The sequence below is a fragment of the Quercus robur genome, chromosome 2 (genome assembly GCF_932294415.1).
Source record: "Quercus robur chromosome 2, dhQueRobu3.1, whole genome shotgun sequence".
Taxonomy (NCBI): domain Eukaryota; kingdom Viridiplantae; phylum Streptophyta; class Magnoliopsida; order Fagales; family Fagaceae; genus Quercus; species Quercus robur.
Genome location: NC_065535.1, coordinates 88,545,327 through 88,569,168, shown reverse-complemented (window position 1 = coordinate 88,569,168; position 23,842 = coordinate 88,545,327). Strand labels below are relative to the sequence as shown.

Sequence of the window (23,842 nt, the reverse complement as noted above, 5' to 3'; positions counted from 1 at the left end):
CACCATGTTGGCCAGCCATTCGGGGTAAAAGACTTCTTTGATAGCCCCAGCACGCTTAAGCTTCGCCACTTCTTCTCTAATCGCATCGGCATGCTCTTTTGAAGGGCGACGGGGTGGTTGCTTCTTGGGAATGATGGCCGGGTTGACATTGAGGTGATGGCAAATGAAGGCTGGGTAAATCCCGGGGGTGTCGCAGGCATCCCATGTAAATACGTCAATATTCCTTTTAAGGAACTCAATCAGTTCCTCCTTCTCCTCGAGAGGCAGCTGAGCCCCTACTCGGAAGAACTTCTTTGGGTCCTCGTCAATAACCACCTCTTCCAGGTCTTCGCATTTCGCCTCCCCGATAGTTGTGTTAGGGGGCGAAACCGGGGTCTTTAGTTGTTATAAATTCTCCTTAGCGGAGGTCGAGGACTCCACGTCAAGCCGATGTGAGATGGCCGCTACCACGCATTGCCTCGCTGTAGGTTGGCAACCACAGATTTCAAGGACTTGGTATCCTGATGGGAATTTCACCTTCTGGTACAACGAGGAAGCAACAGCCCCTAAGGTATGGAGCTAGGGCCTACCGACAATGGTTGTATAGGGAGAGTAGGTGTCTACCACGATAAAGTTCACCTCCACTATTTCCGGGCCGGTCTGGATGGGTAGCCTAATCTTGCCCATTGGAATGACAAGCTTCCCGTCGAAGCTCATCAAAGGGGAGTTGTAGGGCATCAAGTCCTCTGGTTTTAACCCCAGCCCCTTGTATAGGTCGGGGTACATAACCTCAGCCGCGCTGCTGCCATCCTACATCACTCTTTTCACATTGTAGTCCCCGATTCGGAGGGTGATTAGTAGCACATCATCGTGGGGCTAGATGGTCCCGATCTTATCTTCCTCTGAAAAACTCAAAACAAGATGAAAGCTAATTTTGGCCCTCTTCGGCCCTGGTTGGGACTCCTCGGCAGACAGTTGAGCCACCAATAACACTCGTGCAGGGCGCGTGCCTGTTCTCCTTGGCACGGCCACGATTACGTTGATCATTCCTGCGGGTGACCTTAGGGCAACATCCTTCCTGGCCTCTTGATGGCCTTGATGACCACTGGAATGATGCAAAAGGTGCTTCAGCTTTCCTTCCCAGACTAGCTGGTCCAGGTGGTTTCAGAGGTTCTTACAGTTCTCCGTAGTGTGGCCATGGTCTTGGTGGTATTGGCAATAAAGGTTCTGATCACGCCTTGAAGGTTCTCCTGTCATCTTATTCGGCTACCTAAAGTATGGCTCGTTCTTGATTTTCTCCAAAACTCGATGTACTGGTTCTTAAAATACGGCGTTGACAGCCTATGCATTGGTTGTTCTGGGTTGCCCTACAAAGTTCCTCCTCGGGCAGTTGCTGCTATACTGGTCCGACCTGAAATCCCTCCTCTCCTGAGGGATAATCTTCTCTTTTCCTCTTCCCTGCAACTGGTCTTCCTCCACTCGCTTGTACTTGTCGATCCTATCCATCAGTTGGTGCATACTGGTGGCGAGTTTGCTAGTCAGAGACTTCTGCAGGCCATGATCGACTGGGAGACTTTTGAAAGTGATAATGGCAACGTCGTCGAAGTTGTCTTCCATTTCATTGTACGTCTCCCAATATCTGTCCGAGTAGGCCTTTAAGGTTTCTCCGTCATGCATGGATAACGACAACAAAACGCTCAAAGGCCGAGGGGCTCTGCGGTTCGTAACGAAGCGGGAGCCAAAAGCTTGGATCAGCTGCCTATACAAGTCGATGGAGTTCGTCTTCAGACCATTAAACCACCTCATCGCCACTAGTCCCAAGCTGGACGGGAAAACCTTGCATATCAACGCCTCGTTCCTAGAATGGACAGCCATCCTTTAGTTGAACTGGCTCACATGCTCCACCGGGTCTGTTCTACCGTTGTAAATGGCGAAGGTTGGCTGCTGGAACCGTCGAGGAAGTATGGCCCCTTCTATGTGATGCGTGAAAGGCGACTTGGAGAGTTAATCCAGTACCTTGCTCATGGCGTCGTTTCCCAAGCCCCTAGGAGATGGGCTTTTGCGCCTACGCCTCCGATAGTGTTCTTCTTCGTGGGAGAAGGTCTCACTTGGGGGAGTCCTCGATCTTCGTCTATAGTCGTCGTCACTTTCATCGTCGGAGGGCGCGTCAAGTCTGGAACAAGATTGCCTTTGTTGTGCATGGTACAGCTTTCTTTTCAAATCGTCTATCTCTCGCTGCATGGACTGCCTATCGTTCTGTTCTGAGACATATGGCTCCTAAGAGCACTACCATCAGGTGTGCCAAATGCCAAATATTTGGCATTTGGCACACCAAACAACAAAATAGACCCTCATGAGGTGTGCCAAATGCCAAAAAATTTGGCACACCACTACAGTACCGTCTCAAATATGAGACGGTACAGACACAAATGCTATAAATTTTTTTTCCTTATTTTATTCTCTTTTCTCTCTCTCCGCAATGCAGTTCTCTCTCTTTCTCTCCTCTCTAGTCTCCATCTCTCCTCTCCATCTCTTCGTCTCTGCGCCTCTTTTTTTTTTTTTTTTTTCCCTGAGAAGGCGATTCCGATCTCAATTTCATTTTTTTTTATCTCTCCTTCTCTGCACCTCTTTCTCTCTCTCTTTTTTTTTTTTGGTTCCTGAGAAGGCGATTCCGATCTGAACCTCTGCTCGCCGATTGAAGCTCGCCAATCTGAACCTCTGCTCGCCCAGGGGTGGTCGCCGATCTTTGCTCGTCGTCCTCCACAGTCGCCGATCTTTGCTCATCGTCCTCCACAGTTGTCGTTCTTTGCTCGTCGTCCTCCACAGCTCTTGCCGCCGATCTCATCGCCGATGGTTGGTTGAGTTTGGTCATTGATTGATCTGTTGGGTTCGGGTTTTGTTGAAGATTTTGAGTTTTTTTTTTTTTTTTTTTTTGGTTGAGGTTTTTGGATTTGGAATTTGTTGGAGGATCCGGTGATTGTGGTTGTTGTGGCGGTGGTTGTAGCGGTGGTTGTTGTTGTGGCGGTGGTTGTAGCGGTGGTTGTTGTTGTGGCGGTGGTTGTAGCGGTGGCTGTTGGACCCGGTGGTGACTGGGCTGTGCATTTGTATTTTTGCTGTGTTTTGGGTAAATATATTATTTTAATGTATAGGAAATATTATTTTAATGTATAGAATTGAAGTATAGAACATCTGATAAATGGTATGTCGTAAAATGATGTTCTAAAATGATAAAGTAGGTTTTTGGTGTGTTAAAATGGCATTTTTTTTTTAGAGAGCTGATGAGAATGCTCTAACTTCCTCCTGTTGCGGGGCCCGGTTGTAATTTCATCTTTGAAACACCTGGCTGCCCGCGCGAGAGTGGCTCCTGCTGGTTTGGGTGGTGTTTATGCTTCCATCTCAAAACCTTCCATTCTATTCATTTCGGTCGCGCTCGGGGTTGGGGAAGTTACTCTGTTGTTGGGATTTGGCTGGTTCGAGCTGATGGGAGCCTGCTTGATGAGGGTCTGATCCTACCATGCCGGATCGTTGTCCTTACTAACACACAAGTTCTCCCCACAGACAGTGCCAATTGTAGGGTGTTGGTTTTGAGCACTCCTATTTGATGAAAGGTCTCAAGCCCAACTGGCCCAATACAATGAATTTTTAGAGAGTGGGCTTAAGAACTAGGTGTTAGTCTGAACCACAATCACTAAACACGGTTAGGTGTGGACGGACCAATGAGGGAATGGGTTTAAGCCTGAAATGTTGTTCCTGGGTGTTTCGTCCGAGGAGCTTGGTATTCTTCTTCTTCTACTTTCAGTACTAGGTTACCGTGGTTTTCAAGGCCATGCAGACTGCTGCAATTTTCTCATTTTTCTCTCTTCCTGTCCCTTTTTCGCGATCCCCCATTCTTGGAGAGTCTCTCTCATTATATACTTTTTTCCAGTCTATCTTGACCCTCCATCTGTTGATTATGCAGGTCATTACTCGAGTGTTCGTCCCATCAGCCACCTTCCCAAACCCTCTGTGAGTTGCGGCAACCAAGGCCGCACTGTTCAGGGGTCCTTTCCTCATTAATACGGCCAGGACGTTAGTTGGGCGCATTAAATGTGGTGGTGACAGCTTTTCCTTGAATTGCTCCTACACCATACCCCCGTGTGCGTCCTTCTGTACTTGTCATTTCTTTGGGGAACGCTCTGGGAGGCTGCCTTTGACGGTGTGCTGCTCTTTCCTTCTAGATTCTGAAATGCCGAGGACAGAATCGTCCTCGGCAACATCTCCAGGCCATTTGGATTTTCATCATATGTCCTCGGACATTTTTCTCTCTTCGGCACGGGCCTTGGGCCCAACACAAAGTGGGCCGGGTCGCCAAGTTCTCTGACCTCATAACTACTAAATCACAAAAGCAATAATAATTAAATAATAAACATGCAACATCAAGATTTGATAGCAAGGTGGAAAATCAATGCATAACCTCTTAACTGGAAAAACCATTTCCGGATCCAATCTCATTAGAAAAACCACCATAAAGAAACATTTATAATAGTCTATACTCACAAAACCTTTATAGTAGTTATAGACTCTGTACGTAACCTTTGCAAATATTTTATTTGCCTTTCTATCATAGTAATCCCAGAACTTTTGGAATCTTTCTTTAGTTATCTTCCCCATGAATAAACATCGCATAGTTGAATCAAAATTTCTAGCACTCTAAAGAACTCCTCAAAATTTGCAACAATAGTACATTAATTCATTGGAATTAAACTTCGTAGTTTCAAGAAGGGTTAAAAGCTCTAAGGTATGTTAAGAGCACACAATGCATTTTCTTCTTTTTGAAATTAAAGAAAGTATAAAAATGATTTTAATTTATTTAGGATTAGGAAAAAAAGCTTCAAGATTTGAAATTTTTGGCTTTGGTATGGCAGCCTTTCTTGTTCTTAAAAGTTGTGTATAATATGATTTATATATATCCAGTGATTTGGTCAGGCGAAGTACAAGCTAAGTTTTTGTCTTCGTTATTATTTCCACCTTAGTGATTTACTAGAGTGAGACGTGTTTTGCTTAAGCGAAATTTCTATCTTTAGTTCTTCAATATTTAATTTGGTAGCTCTTGACAAATTCATCATATCCAAGTATCCAACCCAATTACATCAATATCAATACCTTTTAACCTAATTTTGTCATGTGGGACTAGTGGAGGATTTCATAAGATAATGAGGATATCCTATTCTAAGTGTAGAATAAAAATCATTTATCCTATTTTAAGTGTTCAACTTTTGGCTATGTCAATCACATACAAATTTTATTTTTTTGGGTAAAGTAATTATAGTTTTAAATTTAATTAAAAAAAAATCAAATTAACCGCATACTACCGTTAGTAGAACATAAAGTAAAACACTAAAAGATGATACAAAATTTTATTCCATTTTGTAGTTCAAAATTCCAAAAGTCATCAAGATTAACTAGTATAAGCTTAATAATTAATCTTTCATACAGTTGATAATAGGACAAGTTTTCTGTATCCTTACGTGACCCGTACGTACAGCTGAAAAACTTTAATGGTCGGTCTCTGCTATTATCCTATTCGGTAATATTCCAATAACCTCACTGATCACAAGATCTTGTGCTCTCTTTTTCGAATATTTCATTAAAAAAATTTGATGAATGGATACAGCTCATTACTGACTGTGTCATCTTCAATTCCATTACGTATCTTTCCTGGGAAATATTCCACGTAACGTAATTTGATACCTGATGATATTGGAACTTCCTAGAAATTCAAGAATATATGTTTCTTCAATGACGTAAGCATAGCTTCACCGATGATATATACATCAGCAAATAAGGGTTCACAAGGGAAGCTGATTTGTATGTCCACTTACTATATATATATTAAGCACAAGCTATATTAGGCAGGAAACTAAAAGAGTGTGATTGTGTTGGGGTTTCGATTTGTAGCAGACACGTATAGAAGGAAAAAGCTTCCCTATGTACTTTTTTTGTTTCAATGAATCTAAGTTGAATGACAATCTATATTAGGTAAGAAACTAAAAGATTGTGATTGTGTTGGGGTTTCGATTTGTGGCAGACACGTATAGAAGGAAAAATTTCCCTTTGTACTTTTTTTGTTTCAATGAATCTAAGTTGAATGAGAATCTATATTAGGCAGGACACTAAAAGAGTATGATTGTGTTGGGGTTTCGATTTGTAGCAGACACGTATAGAAGGAAAAAACTTCCCTATATATATATATATATATATATTCATTAGTGTTTACTTTGAACATATAATCTCTATAATTTTAAGTGTGATGTTCCATATTTTTTAAGAATGTTCACATTTAAAACGTATGATATATAGAAACAGATCAATGAAAATCATTGTTGTGGCCACCAAAAACCCTTTTAGTAATAGCATTTGGGTCCCAATTAATTTATATGTGGGCTATATCACGACCCGGTTGGGCCGCAAACTTGGCCTGGTTCCTCTCAGCTAAATCTTACTACCAGTACTCCCTCTTTGTTTCCCTCTGTTCCCTTGTATTTCTCAATGCTTCCCTCTCAATCTCTCACTCCCCAGATTTTCCAACCTCCTCCTGTGTTAACCTCTTTCACCTTTTTATAGTCTCTCATTAGTGGGATTATTATCAATATTTTCCTACCTCACATGTATTCCCACATCCATCAAAATCCCAAGGAATCCTCACAACTTCAGAGGATTCTCTTGGAACTTGTACTAGACGTCAAACAATGTTCGGCAGCAAATTCCCCAAAGGCACTATCAATCCTCGATTACCGACCCCACTATGTTCGCACCTTATTCTGATTTCCCTCATCACTGGTCAACTTTAATCTCAATAATTTTAAGTGTGAAGTCAATATTTTTTAAGAATGTTCACATTTAAAACATATGATATATAGAAACCAATGTTTTTAAATTCGTTCCGTTCCGATCGGAATATTTCATACCAAGATGTAATCCGGAACGTTTATACCACCCATTCCACCTCAGGTCCAATTCCGGCTAGTTTCAGGTCATTCCGGTCGATTTCGATCAATTTCGGCTGAAATGTAAATTTCGGTCAGTACCAATTTTTACCCCCCCCCCCCAAAAAAAAAAAAAAAAAAAAAAAAAAAAAAAAACCTTAAACTAACAAACCCATTAGCATAGCATGTTTCCACCTAGCACTGATCGCTTGAAGAAGTTCAAATCAGATCTACTATGAAGCTACCAAATGATTTGAAAAAAAAAAAACAAAGGGAGAAAAAGAGAACAGAAATTTAGAGTAGTTGTGGAGGAAGCTCAAATTTTAGCTGCGTTTGAAACTTTCTTCTTCAATCCTGCACTTAAACTTCTAGTCTGGGTTTCTAAAACTTTCCAAAAAGTAATTCTGTAAGTGTAAGTAACTGATGGGAATATAAAATAAAGAAGAAAAAGAGGAGGAGAAGGTGTAAGGAATGCACGTGGGTGATGGAATGTGATTAGGTGAAAAGGTGAAAAGGAGGCTTCCTAGAAGCTTCCTATTTTATAAATATTAACATGTTTATTTACAAAAATACCTAAATTTAAATTTTAAAATAATCAATCTAATCACTTTATTATCATAGTAATATTTATTTTAAAACACTATATTACATTCATTAAATGATGATATTACATTTATAAAATTTGGCTTAAGAATAATAATGAGTAATAACATTTTTTTATTAATTACTAATATAAGTGGTAATTCCAAAACGGTCTAAAACGGTACGTCGAAATAGGCCGATACCGAAATATTCTATTCCAATAGACAAACCAAAACGAGTACCAAAACGGTATTCATAACAATGATAAAAACAAATGTGTGAGGATCATTGCTGTGGCCACCAAAAACCCTTTTAGTAATAGTATTTGGGTCCTAATTAATTTATATGTAGGCTATATCACGACCCTACAGGTTGGGCCTCAAACTTCGCCTGGTTCCTCTAAGCTAAATCTTATTACTAGTACTCCTTCCTTATTTCCCCCTGTTCGCCTATATTTCCCAATGTTTCCCTCTCAATCTCTCACTCCCCAAATTTTCCAACCTCCTCCTGCGTTAACCTCCTTCCCCTTTTTATAGTCTCTCATTAGTGGGGTTATTATCATTATTTTCCCACCTCACACATATTCCCACGTCTATCGGAATCCCAAAGAATCCTCACAACTTCAGAGGATTCTCTTAGAACTTGTTCTAGACGTTAAACAATGTTCGGCAATGAATTCCCCAAAGGCATTATCAATCCTTAACTACCGACCCCACTATGTTCGCACCTTATTCTGATTTCCCTCGTCACTAGTCAACTTTAATCTCTATAATTTTAAGTGTGATGTCCATATTTTTTAAGAATGTTCACATTTAAAACATATGATATATAGAAACAGATGTGTGAGGATCATTGCTGTGGCCACCAAAAACCCTTTTAGTAATAGTATTTAGGTCCCAATTAATTTATATGTGGGCTATATCACGACCCTACAGGTTGGGTCTCAAACTTTGCCTAGTTCCTCTCAACTAAATCTTACTACCAGTACTCCCTCTTTGTTTCCCTCTGTTCCCCTGTATTTCCCAATGTTTCCCTCTCAATCTTTCACTCCCCAGATTTTCCAACCTCCTCCTGTATTAACCTCCTTCCCGCTTTTATAGTCTCTCATTAGTGGGGTTATCATCATTATTTTCCCACCTCACATGTATTCCCACGTCCATCGAAATCCCAAGGAATCCTCACAACTTCAGAGGATTCTCTTGGAACTTGTTCTAGATGTTAAATAGTGTTCAGCAATGAATTCCCCAAAGGCACTATCAATCCTCGATTACTAACCCCACTATGTTCGCACCTTATTATGATTTCCCTCGAGTGATCGTTTCTTTGACCCGTCATCCTAGCTTCTGGGCTGGGCCTACTGTGATAGGGCCCAAAGTAAACCTCCGCCACAAGGACCATGCTTAGCTTCTCTAATGGGCCTTAGGCCTTATTTTGGGCTCTAGTAAGATAGGCTGGCACATGCTTTCTGGGCCCAACCCCCTACAATTGTTTTTTTATATAATAAAAATGACTTACCTAATTATGTAACCGTGGTGAAAGAACAGGAGTAAACACGTGTCTATGATTATATCTCTACAAATATGAGTACTTATCTTTTGATTTTGACAAAAACCTTTAGATCCACCTGTGTGCAATGGAAGAATGTCTAACCACATCTTTCCACAATTTTTAGCAATAAACACAATCCCTAGGCATTTCAAGGACTTGTTGGTATGTAGGAATCTTGTGATAAAAGTAACTACATTGATGGAAACACTAAAATAGAGAGAGAGAGAGAGAGAGAGAGAGAGAGAGAGAGAGAGAGAGAGGGGGAGAGGGCTAGGGTTTCTTTTATGTGGTTGGTTGGTTATAAGGGACGCTGGATTTGGATTGGGTGCAATCCATTTCTCCCTACATACAAACATTTTTATTATTTTTACTTTTTAACTTTAACTTTCAATTTCTACATTTGATAGCTATCACATCAAAAACAAATACCTTAAGTATTACTCTTGATCTCAATATACGGAAGTCATCTCCTTCTTTGAATCACTTTTTATTATTTAGGAAAGCGTGCTTAAATAGTTTATTATAGTAAACCCTAGTTACCCTACAACTAGGGTTTTCATTGATACTGGGTTATCCATATGTAAGCCTATTGGGCCTAAGCACATGGTCTAATGCTGCAATACCAACACAAGAACATACCTATCTGCCATTTGGTGTACCAGGGTTGCAATTGCAAAGTCACATTTTTATGAAGAGATTTATAAGAAATCACTATTCTCAAAAAAAAGGTGAAAAAAAGAAAATGAAATTACTAATCACATGCGGAGGGCTCATAAAAAAAATATTGATTTTAGCAACATGCATTTTGCCACTCCAAAATTTTCTTGTGCTTCCTCACATGGGAAAGGGACCTTTGAGAAGGTTTCTTTATCTATGTCAAACTTCAAAAAATTGGCTTTAAATCGGGTTGTTCAGACTAGCGACAATATGACACTACAATTATATAACCATTAGATACGACTTCTTTGTACCACTATCATGCATTTAATATTATATGCTTCGTTCTTAATCCTTTTTATTCTATGGCAATCAGGAGCAGAGCTAGGATTTTAAATTTGGGGGCTAATAATTTGTGGATTGTGATTGTTTGTACCACTATCATACATCTAATATTGTACACTATATTTTTTTTTTTTAGAGAGAGTTTCAACCTATGGCGTCCGTTCCTGATAATATCATTAAACCAAGACACCAATCAGTTTTTGGTGTAGGTAGAGATTGAACCCCAAATCTCTTATTCAACCATAAAAAATTTTACCAATTGAGCTAGCTGGAACCCACGTACACTATTTCTTAGTTCTTTTCATTATATGTACTTATTAGTTCTTTTCATTATGACAACTAAGAATGGAGCTAGGATTTCAAATTTGGGGCTAATAATTTGTGGATTGTGATTGTTTAGGGTGATCTATAGAGGGGAGCCAAGATTTTGGAGGCAGGAAAGCCTGGCCAAGTTTTATTTTCCTTGGGTCCAATTCGAATTAAGCCCTAATATTTCTTTTTATTTATATTTTGAAAAAATATTCTGCAACTCAGGGGGTCAGGTCCCTAGTGTGGCTCTGTCCCTAATGACAGCTTTGCGTTCCGATTTGGAATTACAAAGTTGGTGACCAATGTTTGAATAATGTGAATATGCAGCTGCAAGTAATATGAAACTTTCTCTTGATCGTCTTAAGTTTTAGAAAAGGGAAAAGTACAAAAGGCCTTTTAATTTTCTATTCGTCATGTTTATGTCTTGATTAAGATTCTTAATTTCTTATATATATACAGAAGATCATTTAAGGCTTGTTACAAGATATCTTTGTCTACATGAACAAATTCTTAAAAGGTAGATTATAAATATAAAATGTATCCCATTGCAAATGGTAGAGTATGATCTTTACAGCTTCAATATATATTATAGTGCAGGAGTATAATTCTTTACAGCTTGATCAATATCATAGTGCTGCTGGCTCATCATCCTCCTAAATTGGGTGGAAAGCCATTAACATATATATTATAGGGTAGAAGTTAAGAAGATGGGTTATTGTCATCTGAAAATTAATTAAATTGATCAGCAGCACTTTTAGTTTCCACCCAGGGGCCTGCTCAAATATTGGCTGATCATCATGACTTCAATAAATATTTCAAGTTGAAGCCCTTAATGATGACTTACTGCCGTATTAGGAACGGTTTTTCTACTTAATTTTTACTCAACTTCACATATATTTTTTGCGGTTCAGAAGATGATAAATAGTTTTTTATATGTTAGTGTGCGTTTGACAAGGTCAAAAAAAAGTCTAATTTGTTTTTTTTTTTAATTTCTTTTTGAGCTTATTTAATTTCGTGGTTTCCATACCCCAAAAAAAAAAATACGTTTTATTTTATTTTTTAATTTTTTATTATAAATTTCAATGCTTTCATTTCAACAAACAAATCATCGATCAGTATAAGGGCAATTACGTTCAGTCACTGTCCTCAGTTGTTGCAATATATATAGCCTTATCCAAAATTATTTAGTAATAATAAATAAAACGATATAGAATATGCACACAGCTGGTAGATTACAGGAGCTTTAAAGGTTGATTGCAAATGATAACATTTACACAATGCTCATCCCACTTGCGGGTTAAAAGAAGCAACGTCACATTTCCTTGCTTGTGCATGGACATGGAAAAGAGGAAAGTAAAGGATGACTTGGTGATCCATGATAGTTACGTCCTTAAGCAACTTTTACTCTCTATATCTATTTCATCTTTTACACAGAAACTTGACTAATTTACAAACATGTAAATATGCAAATGACCATTGTTACTGTGTTGCGCAATGGCACACCCTCAGTATTCAAAGTTTCAAACAAATATATATATATATACTAGTTATAAGCCCGTGCGTTGCACGGTTTTATGAAAAAAGCCTATAAAATAAATGTATAAATAATTATATATTTTAATAGATTCAATAAAGATAAAAGAAATAATTGTCTCGCTAAAATAAGGGGTAAGATTTCTTCCTAAAACTAAATTAAATTGATAATTCCAAATTTATAATTATTTAAAAAAAAATATACTAAACAATTGATAAATCTAAAATTAATATAATCTTGATAGTATTATAAATTAAAATTAAAGTTGATAATTCAAGAATACACATGTGAGGGGGTAAAAGACCAGTAGGCCCATGTCGATGTTTATATTGGGCCAAAGGCAAAAATCTCTCCTCGGTCGCAGGGAGGAAAAGCCCTTCCTCGGCCACGGGGAGAGCCCTCCTCAGCACATTGTAACCGAAGATGGGAGAAGTGACCTGCCACCAGCAGTGACACTCTCTATCATCCCACGGAGTGGGAAGAGTACTAAAGCAGGAAAGGACAACGAAAGTGTTTAAAGGAAAGGCTGCCATTATCGCATTCAGTACCATGCACCTGACACGGCCATACTTCTCTGTCCTTACAACCACTCCCAACAACTAGAGGGAAGAGCTGATGGGACAAGTACCTACTCTAGGGGTTCCATTCAAGAGGAAGGAAACTACTATAAAAAGGGAGTAAAGAGAGACAGAGAGGGTGGGGCGGAAACCCCCCAACACACCAGAGGCATCAAAGAAGGCTCCCCAGACTGTGGCGAGGACCAACCCTCTCTAAGGAATCCGATCCGCCTCAATCTGATCGTAAAGAGCACCATGATAACCGTTGTTCATACGCTAAAACCTAGCTCTTTGGCCCATTCTCTACAAATTTATTGTAAGGGGCTTAAGGTCTAAGGTCCCATTCATTTTGGGCGTGGCCTGAAAAACGTGACCCTACAACACATGTAGAACATCTTGATAGTTTAATGTAACATAAAAATCAAATAAGAAAATTTGTTAAAATTAATCTATTAATTCTAACCATATTTAATCATTAATTCTAAGACCCTAACCCTAAGCATATAAATGAGATCAAAGCTAAGAAAATTAGTTTAAACAAAAGGCAACCAATACACAAAACCTAATCAATTTAATAAAAACAAAATACAAAAACAAAGAAGGAGCCTTTAGAAACTTGACAACATTTTCGAATGTTTTGAAATCATTAATTAAAATCACATGAAGACAAAAAACCAATAATAACACTAAAGAAAATAAATAAAATGAAAATAATAATAATAAAAGAAGAAAGAATGCGTACCTGCATTGTCATGGGATTTAGGCAATCACATATTGAAATAAGCTTCACTCCGAAAAGGATATATAGGGTTATATATATTGGTAGAATTCCATTAAAAAAAAAAAGAGAAAGAGAACATGATTTGATAGCTATAAGGAATTTTAATATATATATATATATATATATATATTTTTTTTTTTTTTTTTAAATGTCATCAACGTAGAAATTATCAAATTAATGGAGATATATATTGTTTTTGGGGATAGATAGAGATTATCAAATTATTGGAGATATATACTGTTTCTTGAGATAGATTTATATTAATCACCTCTTGAAGAATTTGGATTGTATTTATCCCTTAATAATTAAGTTTTGTAGCTTGATCTTCTAATAAAATAATATTAAAATTTGGAAAATTTAGATGATAAATATTATCTAAATTAAATTTTTTTATGTTAAATATTATCCCCTAATTTAAGAAATATATCCTAACAAATAAAAAAATAATGTTAATTAGATGATAAATATTATCTAAATTAAATTTTTGTATGTTAAATATTATCCCTTAATTTAAGAAATATATCCTAACAAATAAAAAATAATGTTAATCTAATTTTATCTAATGATAAGAATAAATTAGAGTCCTGGTTGTGTACTATTCTTTTTTAGTTCTTTAAAAATTTAATAAAATTTCTGCAATTTGGTTAAGCCATGTGGCGTAATCACGGCATCTAAGCCCAACTTTTATTATATATAATATGATATATATATATATATATATATAATATCTAAAATGATTTCTTGTTGCTATACTCCTATTGAGCTATATCAATATAGCATTTCGGTCCAATTCGGTCTACTTCGGTAATGCTTTGGAAAGAGAGATTTGTATAGAAGGAGGAGCTACTTTATTGACAACTATGTCACATCTTTAGCGTAATGTTAGTAGATTCTTAATCAAATTACATTTTCCTTATGTTATTAAAGTCTTGTATTTTATTTTTAATATAAGTGATAAGTGATGGATTTACTTATATATATCTACTTTCTCTTTAGACTATTTAAGATGTATAAAAGATGATCCATTTGACATTTGCAAGGAGTACTAGAAATAGATTCTAATTACACATTACATTATTTACAAAATACATATCTCACCTTGTATAATAATTAAATGTAAAACGCATTATGTTTTATTGAAAAAAAAATTACAAAATTTAAAACACGTTCAAATAACAAATATAAATAGCTTAATTTATAAAATCTAATATATTATATCAACTATATTTTGTTAAAAAATAATCTCATTATTTTAAGAAATATTTGGGACTAACACTTATAAATCTTATTTACTATTTTTATTTTTCACTTAACAAATTAAAAAACAGATTATCAAAACTCGAGTGATCTGGACTAATAATAGTAAAGGCAAAATCACAAAATTATGTATATAGGCTTTGTAATTTTTATGGCCCAAGTAATTTGACTAATTTTTAATTGAGCAAGTCTATTCAAGGCTCATTTTTAAAAAATAAAAAATAAATAAATAAGAGATCTCATTGGAGAGGTCAAGTTATGAGAGTGATGGAGGGCCTTAACCCCCGGTTTCTTTACTAGAAAATACATGGGTCGAAGATTTGGGAGAGGGGATGGGTTGAAGATTTCGTGAATTGAAGAAAATTTAGTAAGTCGTGAGTCAAATTTATGATGAGGTTAGGCTCAATATGCGACATTAAGAAAAAAAATGTAGTACTTTTAAAAAAATAAAACACACACATGACACAGGGGAGAGGGGGTAGACTTATAGCACAATGCACACCGTAAACTCTACTCAAAATAATATTTTAGTCCATTACATGATGTAAAGAAGATGTGGGCCATGAGTCAATCTTATGCAGTGATAAAGTTTTGTGTAGGATGAGCCCAATCCGAAAATATGTGAACTCTTCCCACGTAACTGCATAGACTTTGGGTTCCCTTGGGCTTTGAATGAATTTGATATATCCAAGATCCATTTTAAGGAGAGGGAATCCAAAGGCACCCAAGATCCATTTCTTATTATCCTTCTTGTAAAATATGTGTTGTTGTGTACCATATGTATTATTTTAGCCTTTTAGGAAACTCAATGATTTATTAGTATTACTGTTATGTGCTTCAAAACATGTTCCTATTTATCAAAAAAAGTTGCATATATATATATATATATATATATATTCAAGTCCATGAAATTTGCTTTCTAAAATAATTACTATTTACTTGCTATAAACTTATCTACTTAATTTAGCTAGTTGAAGTTACTGGTTATTTACAAGTTTACTGCTAATAGATTGAACATTTAATTGGAGCGACATGTGAGAATAGTTTTAGAGTCGTGTTAATATGTAAGACATTAATTTGTTTTTTATTGAATCATGGAATTTTTGTAAAATTGTGGATTTCCTTTTCAATGGTAGTGGATTGTGTCCAAATATGATTGGTTATGGAATTATTTATTTTTAGATATATAATTGTTGATCATTTCTATTAAGACCTTGCATGTTTGTGGTGTTAAATCTCTGTAGGTCTTGTGCTTTTTGTGGGAGAATCATCATATCCATTTACCATGCTGCTTGGAAGTGACATTTTAGTTGGATAAATGGGAGAATCATCATAACCATTTACTCATCATTGCTAGTTGCTGCTTTAATGCTTTGCAGAATAAAATAGAATTTTGTGTAAATTTTTCTCCATGTACAATTAAATCTTGTATGTTGATCAGGATGACCCCAAGATTTGATAATATTACGTTAATATCCTTATAAATCTTGATCTTATTGATGATTTTTTTTTTTTTTGAGAAAAATCTTATTGATGATTTATGTTATTGTCACATGATAGAATTCAAAAAAAGAGAGCCATACATACTATTTTATGTATCTGAAACAAAAAAATCATTGAGATGGATGAATGCCAAATTTTTTTATTAATTTTTTTTTTTTATAAAAGTCAATATGAATACTAAAGTTGGGTAAGCATACTTAAACATATTTAACACCTGACTAAAAGAAAATTCGTAACATTTGAAATATTTGGTCTTGTTGCCTTTGGGTTGCTTGGGATGAAAGCTACCCCTCCCAAAAAAAATAAGCTTGTGATATGATCAAGAATTTTCAATTTCCTTAATGAAAAGGAATCAAGATACCAAAATAATGAAATTTCATATTTTGTTCATTATTAGAAATTCAATATATCATGTAAGTGCATCAAAAATACAATATTTAAGCACAAATTGAGTTAAAAAAAATAAAATAAAAAAGAGAGACCATAGACATTCAAGAAAAAGAATTACATATTTTTATGAGAAGATTGAAAAAAACTAGACTAGAAAAAGCATTCACATTCAAGATGACCCAAAAAAAATATATAGCAAGAATATCTCATGCAATTACATTAACCTAAAGAAACTCTACCAAATTAATAAGACCCCCCAAAAAAAAAAAAAAAATAGTCCCAAAAATTGAGCAAGACTGTCTCAAGCTTATACAAGAAACTCAACTAAGTTAAAACCCAACAGTACTCAACACTCAATAGAGACCAAAAGAATGCACCATTGACCCTTTTCAACCCAGTGGTACTCAACACTCAATTAGATCCTTTTCTTTGAAACCCACTTGCCATTGACCCATTCAAAATGAGGCCTCAACCGAGAGGTTGGATAAGGAATCTCAACCCCATATGTGTCAAAGAAAACAAAGTAATCGAAGCCTTGTCTCCCAGAAACCTTGCCAACCCACCAGCCATCATTATCAAACGCATCAACCACATCAAGTGAAGCAAACCCAGTTGCTGAAACCTTAGGTGGCAAGGGCCTGACCTCGTCTGCGCTGACAATCTCAATGAGCGGGTGAGACTTGTCTTCTGTGACCAAGTTCTTGTACTGCACTGCATAGGACTCGTTGCCATAGTTGTTGATCACAGTGGCTGCGTAGTAAGACCCCACAAAACCAACTTGTTTGCTGCAAACTTCAACTTCATCACCCCTCAAGAATGCCATTCTTGAATGCGAAAGATTCACTTCTTGAAAATAACTTTTTAGAGAGAGAGAGAATGAGATTTTAGAACTTTGGAAAAGAGAGAAATTCAAAAAATACTAATGTGGAGACTGTGGTGTATTGCACTGGACTGGCTGGGTATATATATATATAACAGGGAAGAATAAAAAGAGTCGGTTCAGAATTCCGACCTTGGGTCGAATAAAAAGAGTCGGTTCAGAATTCCGACCTTGGGTAGGTTTAGGAAAGATTTTGTTTTGGAAATTTCTAAGTGATTGTTTAAAAAAATTAAAAAAAAAAAAATGGGGAAGCTCTCTTTTTTTTTTTTCAAATTTTTGGCCAGAAATAATATGTTACCTTTTCAATTTTTGTTGTACATTAAGTGCCAATCAGATAAAAATACATAATTATACTTAATTTAATGTCCTGGGACCAAAAAAAAAAAAAAAACATTATTTATGTTTCATTGATTTTTTTTTTTTTTTTTTGTGTCAATTTATGTTTCATTGATAAACCATATTTTCTAATTTTTCCACAAATAAATAAATAAAGAGCCTGTGTTTTATTTTATTATTAATTTTTTTCAGATGTTGACTTTTAGTTAGACCTTGGGCAAATATGTGCAACCATTGTCACTTTCTTGATTCATACTGTTAGATTCAGAGCTTGAACAAAGAGACAGGAGTCCTCCCATACATAAGACTGGTAATCTTTTATTTGAGCCATGGAAAAGTTAAAGGACAAAAAAAGCTGGATCTGTTTAAAGAATGTCATTGAGGCTGGACTATTGGGTATGTTGATATAGCTAACCAGGACAGCATGGAATCTTCTTTCCAGTTTACATGAACAGAGAATTACAGATACTAAACATAAAAATTTGAGAAAAGATTCCCTTAAAGAATGTTGAATACAACCATTTTTCATTAATATGATACAAAAAGTACAGTATTTTGTTTGAACACAAAGCACTCTCAACTCTCAAATCAGATCAAGGTATGTGTGTTACTTACAACCTATATCTCAAGCTCAAAAAAAAACATGCCCTATACAATCCTCTGAAAGCCACTCTTCTTTCTTTATGTTTCAATGTACTGTATGAAAATCTTTTAAAATCTATATTTTGTATGGAAGTCATTCAAATTAAATCCAAAAACCTAAAAAAAAATTTGGTTCACGCCATTTGTATGAAAGATCAAAGATACTCTTACTGATTCCTTTGTGCCAAGCATGTCTGAAATCAATGATCTGTGACATATCAAGGTTCCAATTGATTTCTTAAAGCCAAAAATGTAGCAATGCCTGTCCATAAAAATTTCCCATATCATCAGACTTTTAATTCAGGATGAACACAAGCAGGAAGAAGACAGAAATTCAGCAGGCACTTGGTAATTGTTAAATGAGCCAAAAAAAAAAAAAAAAAGGAAAAACGGAGAACGAGAGCCAAACCTCAGAAAGAAAATGTAGAGGCTGGTCATCTTGTGGAGGGGATTTCTTAGTTCTCGAACTTCTCAACTGGTCATCTTGTGGAGGGGATTTCTTAGGTCTCAAACTTCCCAACTCAGTCTGTATCACATTAAGTTGATCTTGTATCTCCTTTAACAACTTCAACTGCCCTTCCCCTTCCTCAGTAATTTCTTGCCTGTTATAGTTTCTATCTCCCTCGAGCCGCTCAATTCTGTGACACAGTTGTTGAAGCTTGGCCTGAGACTCTACATCACCTATTGTTGGCTGAACAAGAGCTGCATTGCAGTCATCACTTAATCCATCTCTTGGTTTAGGTATTTTGTTATCGTGGTTTGCAAAAAGCAACATTTTCTTTATCTTATCTGTTGCATCTGTAATATGCAATCCAGAGCTATCCTCAGAGACCAAATCTGGCTTTCTAGGCCTGTTCTCACCTTCCAAAACCAACTTACTTTGTTCTTTCTTCTGAACTTTGTATGCATTATGATTCTCAGTACTTTGTGGGACTTCAAAAATATCCTGGACACTTGAGGTACAAGAAGAATTAACTATTGCCTCCCTTTCCTGTATATTTTCATGAAGTTTAATTTTCTCAAAATTAGTAAAACTTTCTCCTTTATTTGTGCCATGGAATTTGTCAATACTTACTTGTGGAAGTAATGAACGGGGGCTGTACTTTTCCTTCAAGTTAAATGAATTTTCTCTAACAGAAACTTTATCACCCGATATATCTTTCACTCGGTCATCTAACTTTTTGATCTGCTCCCAGTACGAATCAGAGGTTACAAAAATAGGACTTCCTGAATTTTTCTCTAAATCCAAGTTTTGAACTTTAACATTCTGGTCAGTGTTTTGCTTCCCTATCTTTGGACTCCAATCTGACATGGGGATCACAGATCTTTCTTTTTCCAAATTACTTTTCTTCTGATAGTGTTCTTTTACTTGAATTGGAGGCAGAGAGTGTAATCTTCTTAAATTGCTATTAGCACCCATTTCCACCTTACATGAATCACTTCTTTGCAAAACTAGATTCTCCGGAAATTTACATTCATAGTCACCCAAATCATTGCAACCCATGCTAAGAAGTCTGCACCTGTAAGCCTGAACTTGAAACTCAAGAGATGAAATTTCCATTTCTTTCTGATAGATTAGATCTTCAAAAACATAAAGAGAATTCTCAGCATGAGACATCTTTTCCTCTGCCAATCTCTTATATTGGTTTGCTTCCATCTGCACAACAGCCTTCTCTCCTTGCAAACGCAGTATCATCGATAGAGCTTCACTAGCTGATGTAGCTGAGGCTTCTCTTTCCTCATCCAATTCATTGTACAATTTTTGCAGAAGATTTTGTTGAGATTGAAGAGTTTCCTTTAAAGCTATAATATCCGTTTCAGGCATTGCAGAACATAAACCACTTTCGGTCATTCTACAGTTGATTAGTTTTGGTCCTTTCGGAAGTTATTGAAGTTAATTCTGGGCACAAAAGGGTAGTAGTTCTCCATTAGCATCAGTGACATATGAAGAATTAACATTATAACAAAAAAAGGGGGTTCAATTTTCAAGATTATAGCATGATAAGCAGGTAAATATGATGTGTGCAAGTGACACAACAGAGTTTAGGCTCCAAACTACCAAACAGTGTAAGGTTCTATATTAGCATTAATGAGATGGGGAAATTTATGGGTTTCCACAAAAGTTTTTCCAAAGACTATCTTGATCGAATATAATTCAACAGAAAAATTTTCCTGAGAGGAAAAAACACCAATAACTATATGGACCTGGTTTTAAAACATGATTCTTGAAAGCAGCCTGTCCTTAGATAACATCAATGGCCCTTTCTGCACCTAATTTAATGTTTCTGATTTGGAAAAAGGAAAAGTCGGGGTAATTATTTCAAAATTACTTATGGTCCATCAAGAATGGCTACACAAAATTGACCAAAGAGACACAAATTCATTACTTAAAGATAAAATATGACATCTATGCAAACATCATAAACATGTAAACACAAAAGGAAAAGAGAAAGGAAGGTGAGTTTTTACCTGGTAGTGATCAAATTTGATCCTCAGAGCAAGACCCAATTGAAAAAGACTACAACATGTGTTCAAGAAGTCCAAATTTCATTGCAGAAGTCAGAACCCAGAAGAGCTAAGAAAACCCAATTTATAATCAAGAACAATGCAGTAGTTTCCAGGAAGCTACAAACTTTAACTCTTGTTGATTCTTATAAGGAAAGATAGCTAATTGAAAACTGAACCATCAACTTCCCAAATTCATACAAATATTGTGATTATCACATTTTGTGATATGACACTCTTGTCAAGAAGCAAAGTCTATATTGTGATTATCACGAAGACATAGAAGCAGGTTTTATCCAAAGAAAAATATCTGAAACAGAAAGAAAGTATCTATATTAAGTAAGCAACCACAACTTGCTTACCAAAATAAAGAAGAGAAAGTGATGATGTTGCCAAGGCAGTGTGCTGCCTAAGCAATAACACACTTTGTCAAAGAGTCTGAACGATGTCGTTGTACCTTGTGCACAGTGGCACAAAAAAAATTCTAAATTTCTTACAGTGTCACTTTCTTACTTTTAATCCAAATTTTTTAGATCTAAATCTTACTTATATTTTTATTTATTTATTTTATAATTTCTTTAATCATTGCCTTGTAGACCCACAGTCTTCTTTTCCCGCAATGAGGTTTCAAAAGATCGTTGGTGGCGAATACAACGGCTAGAATAAGGCTCAGTGGGGTCCACCTCTTGCCGACCATATGATCTGAATATTACTCATTATGTCTGGTCAACTCCAAATTTTTAGTCTCACCTTTTTTTAAAAAAAAAATTATTTATTTTAAGTATGTTGGAGTTGAGAATCCAACCTTGAATTTTCTGTTCTCACTTCTCACCAAAAATAAAAAAAGAAAATAAAAGAATTTGTAGGCCTGTCTGGCGGTGCTGATTTGTATTGTATAAATTTATTATTGATCAGATAATCTCAATAATAAAAAGATAAAAAATTTTATTGTATTCTAGAATAATTGAGGTTCAAGCTCAATAACCATGTGTGAGGTCGTAGGGAAATTGAGAGTGTTGTGAATTATTGTTGTGATCCTAGTTTAATTTATATATATATATATATATGCTAGTCGCAAACCAGTACGATGCATGGAAAAACTTTGCATAGATATATAATTTAATTATGTTTGTCTTGAATTGAAACAAACATAATATTGGCTGAAAAAAAAAAAAAAAAAAAAAAAGAAACCGTTTAAGAAAAGTTCTATTAAGAATTATCAAAATAACCGATGCAATTGAATACTTATAGTTATAGATGTTTATACAGCTACACATGCACTTCATAGATGAAATAAAACTAAAAAGGAAATATTAATGTAGCAGCTCATATGAAAGCCAACCATAATTAGTATTACTATTGCTAAACGCTCTAATTTTTCCCAATTACTCCTCTTTAATCCAAATTTGATTGAGTTCTTTAAAAAGTTTAGAAATAAAGCCTTCAAGATATGTAACAAAACATCATTGAATTGATTGAACGAAAAACGATTTAAGTATTTGTACATCCAAGACCCCATGGCTGCTTCCACTTATTCAGAATGCAAAGATAGAAGTAGAATAACATCATTGAATAGTAATCAATTAGATAATGAAATTGCAATTAATATGATCTCACAAAGTACAGCACTTGAAGAAAGCAAATCTTCAATATAAGGTGTATCATTAGTCTATCATATATCAAAAGAATGAAAATTAGAAAATCTTAAGCTAAACTAAAGTCTTTCAATCAAATGAATGATATAGTCATAATTATAAAGAGAGAGAGACATAAACCTGAATAATGTAGATCAATAATAGTGCAAAAGTGATTTAATTAATGGTTTTATACTGAATATTTATTTATTTTTGTTTAATAGACATAAGTAAAACGTAATTAAATTTAAATTTCTTTATTACTTATTTTTTAATTTTTTTAGAGATAATTACAACTTGATGCTAACATTGCAACTCAAACTCAGTAGCAGTTTTTAAACTTACCACAAATCTTTTATTCAACCATTAAAAATTTTATAAATTAAGTTAATTAGAACTTGCAATAAATAATTAAAATTATTTTAACAATAGGAGGAGGTAAAAATAAGTTGTTAAAAAAAACAAGACAAGAAAAAAAAAAAAGAGCGGAGTACAGAGCAAAAAATGATGATATAAATAGCAAGAAGTGTTTTTGCTAGCAAACAAAGAAAACCACATCAAGTGTCAAAATTCACTTTTTTGGAAACTGGAAAGAAACGAATGAAATGTTTTATTATCCTAAAAAAAACTAATGAAATGGTAAAGTTAACAAATAAAATTGTAAATATATTGAAGAGGTTGAAAGCTGGTGACCAGAACACGTGAGCCACACACGTGGTTCGAGTTGGAGCATTATCCAGCAAATTGTAACGTGAAAAAAAGAGATTCATAACTCATAAATAAGTAAAAAACTGTAAAAGGGATAAAGAAGTAAGGACGAAGAAGAAGAAGGAAGAAAGAAAAATCAGACTAAATATTGGGTCTCCTTTCATGGTCAACTCCAGCTCTCCAATGTAAGTTTGTTTTTCCTTTTTTAAAAGACAAAGAGGCAAAACTGAAGCCCCTGTTTTTTTGAGATAATTGTTCAAAAAATTTTGGTATATATCCTAGTTTTTTTGAACGTCCATTTATTTATTTATTTTTTTTTTTGTTTTTGGTGTGGGATATACAAAGTTTATCAATATATAGGATGAGAATCTTATCTTTGAAAAAAAAAATTATGGGGACAGTTTGGGGGGCCAAATTTGGTTATGCATTGGTTTGGATTTTGTATGGGTATAATTTGACATTTTATTTTATGAGTGAATAAATTCTAGAATGATCAGAAGGGTAATTAAAAAGGCGTTATAAAATGAGAAGTGCAGACCTTTGAACTTGATTTGGCACTTGGCAAGAAGTCCCTGGTTCTGAGATTGTTCAACAGCAGATAGAGGAACACTTATTTGGGAAAACTGATTCAAAAAAAAGTGTCCACAGGAAATAAATGTTAGAGTGAAGGAGAGAGAGAAAGCGAGAGAGAGAGAGAGAGAGAAGAGTATAGATAATGAAAGAGATTAGA

The 23,842-nt window shown here is 35.3% G+C and overlaps 2 protein-coding genes across 3 annotated transcripts; both read right to left on the bottom strand.

Annotated features, from left to right (window-relative positions):
- Nucleotides 1–16,591: 16,591 nt before the first annotated feature.
- LOC126707448 (protein AGENET DOMAIN (AGD)-CONTAINING P1-like) lies at nt 16,592–17,506 on the bottom strand. Its single transcript, XM_050407094.1, has one exon. It carries the CDS (start codon nt 17,228–17,230, stop codon nt 16,823–16,825), a length of 408 nt encoding a protein of 135 aa, XP_050263051.1. The 5' UTR covers nt 17,231–17,506; the 3' UTR covers nt 16,592–16,822.
- Nucleotides 17,507–18,092: 586 nt separating this feature from the next.
- On the bottom strand, nt 18,093–23,842 carry LOC126715665 (myosin-binding protein 7). 2 transcript variants are annotated; one of them, XM_050416396.1, is made up of 4 exons: nt 23,651–23,842; nt 20,735–21,080; nt 18,675–20,165; nt 18,093–18,527 (listed from the first exon to the last, which is right to left on the bottom strand). In XM_050416396.1, exons 3-4 carry the CDS (start codon nt 20,115–20,117, stop codon nt 18,504–18,506), a joined length of 1,467 nt encoding a protein of 488 aa, XP_050272353.1. In that variant the 5' UTR covers nt 20,118–20,165; nt 20,735–21,080; nt 23,651–23,842; the 3' UTR covers nt 18,093–18,503. The 2 variants fall into 2 exon arrangements, with proteins under 2 accessions (XP_050272353.1, XP_050272354.1); XM_050416397.1 differs by having other exon boundaries at nt 20,735–20,783.

Coding starts and splice junctions, on each gene's coding strand:
- LOC126707448 (XM_050407094.1), bottom strand. CDS start 17,230: ATGGCATTCTTGAGGGGTGATGAAGTTGAAGTTTGCAGCAAACAAGTT.
- LOC126715665 (XM_050416396.1), bottom strand. CDS start 20,117: ATGACCGAAAGTGGTTTATGTTCTGCAATGCCTGAAACGGATATTATA. Junction 18,528..18,674: donor CTCTACATTTTCTTTCTGAG/GTTTGGCTCTCG, acceptor TTTTATGGACAG/GCATTGCTACATTTTTGGCT.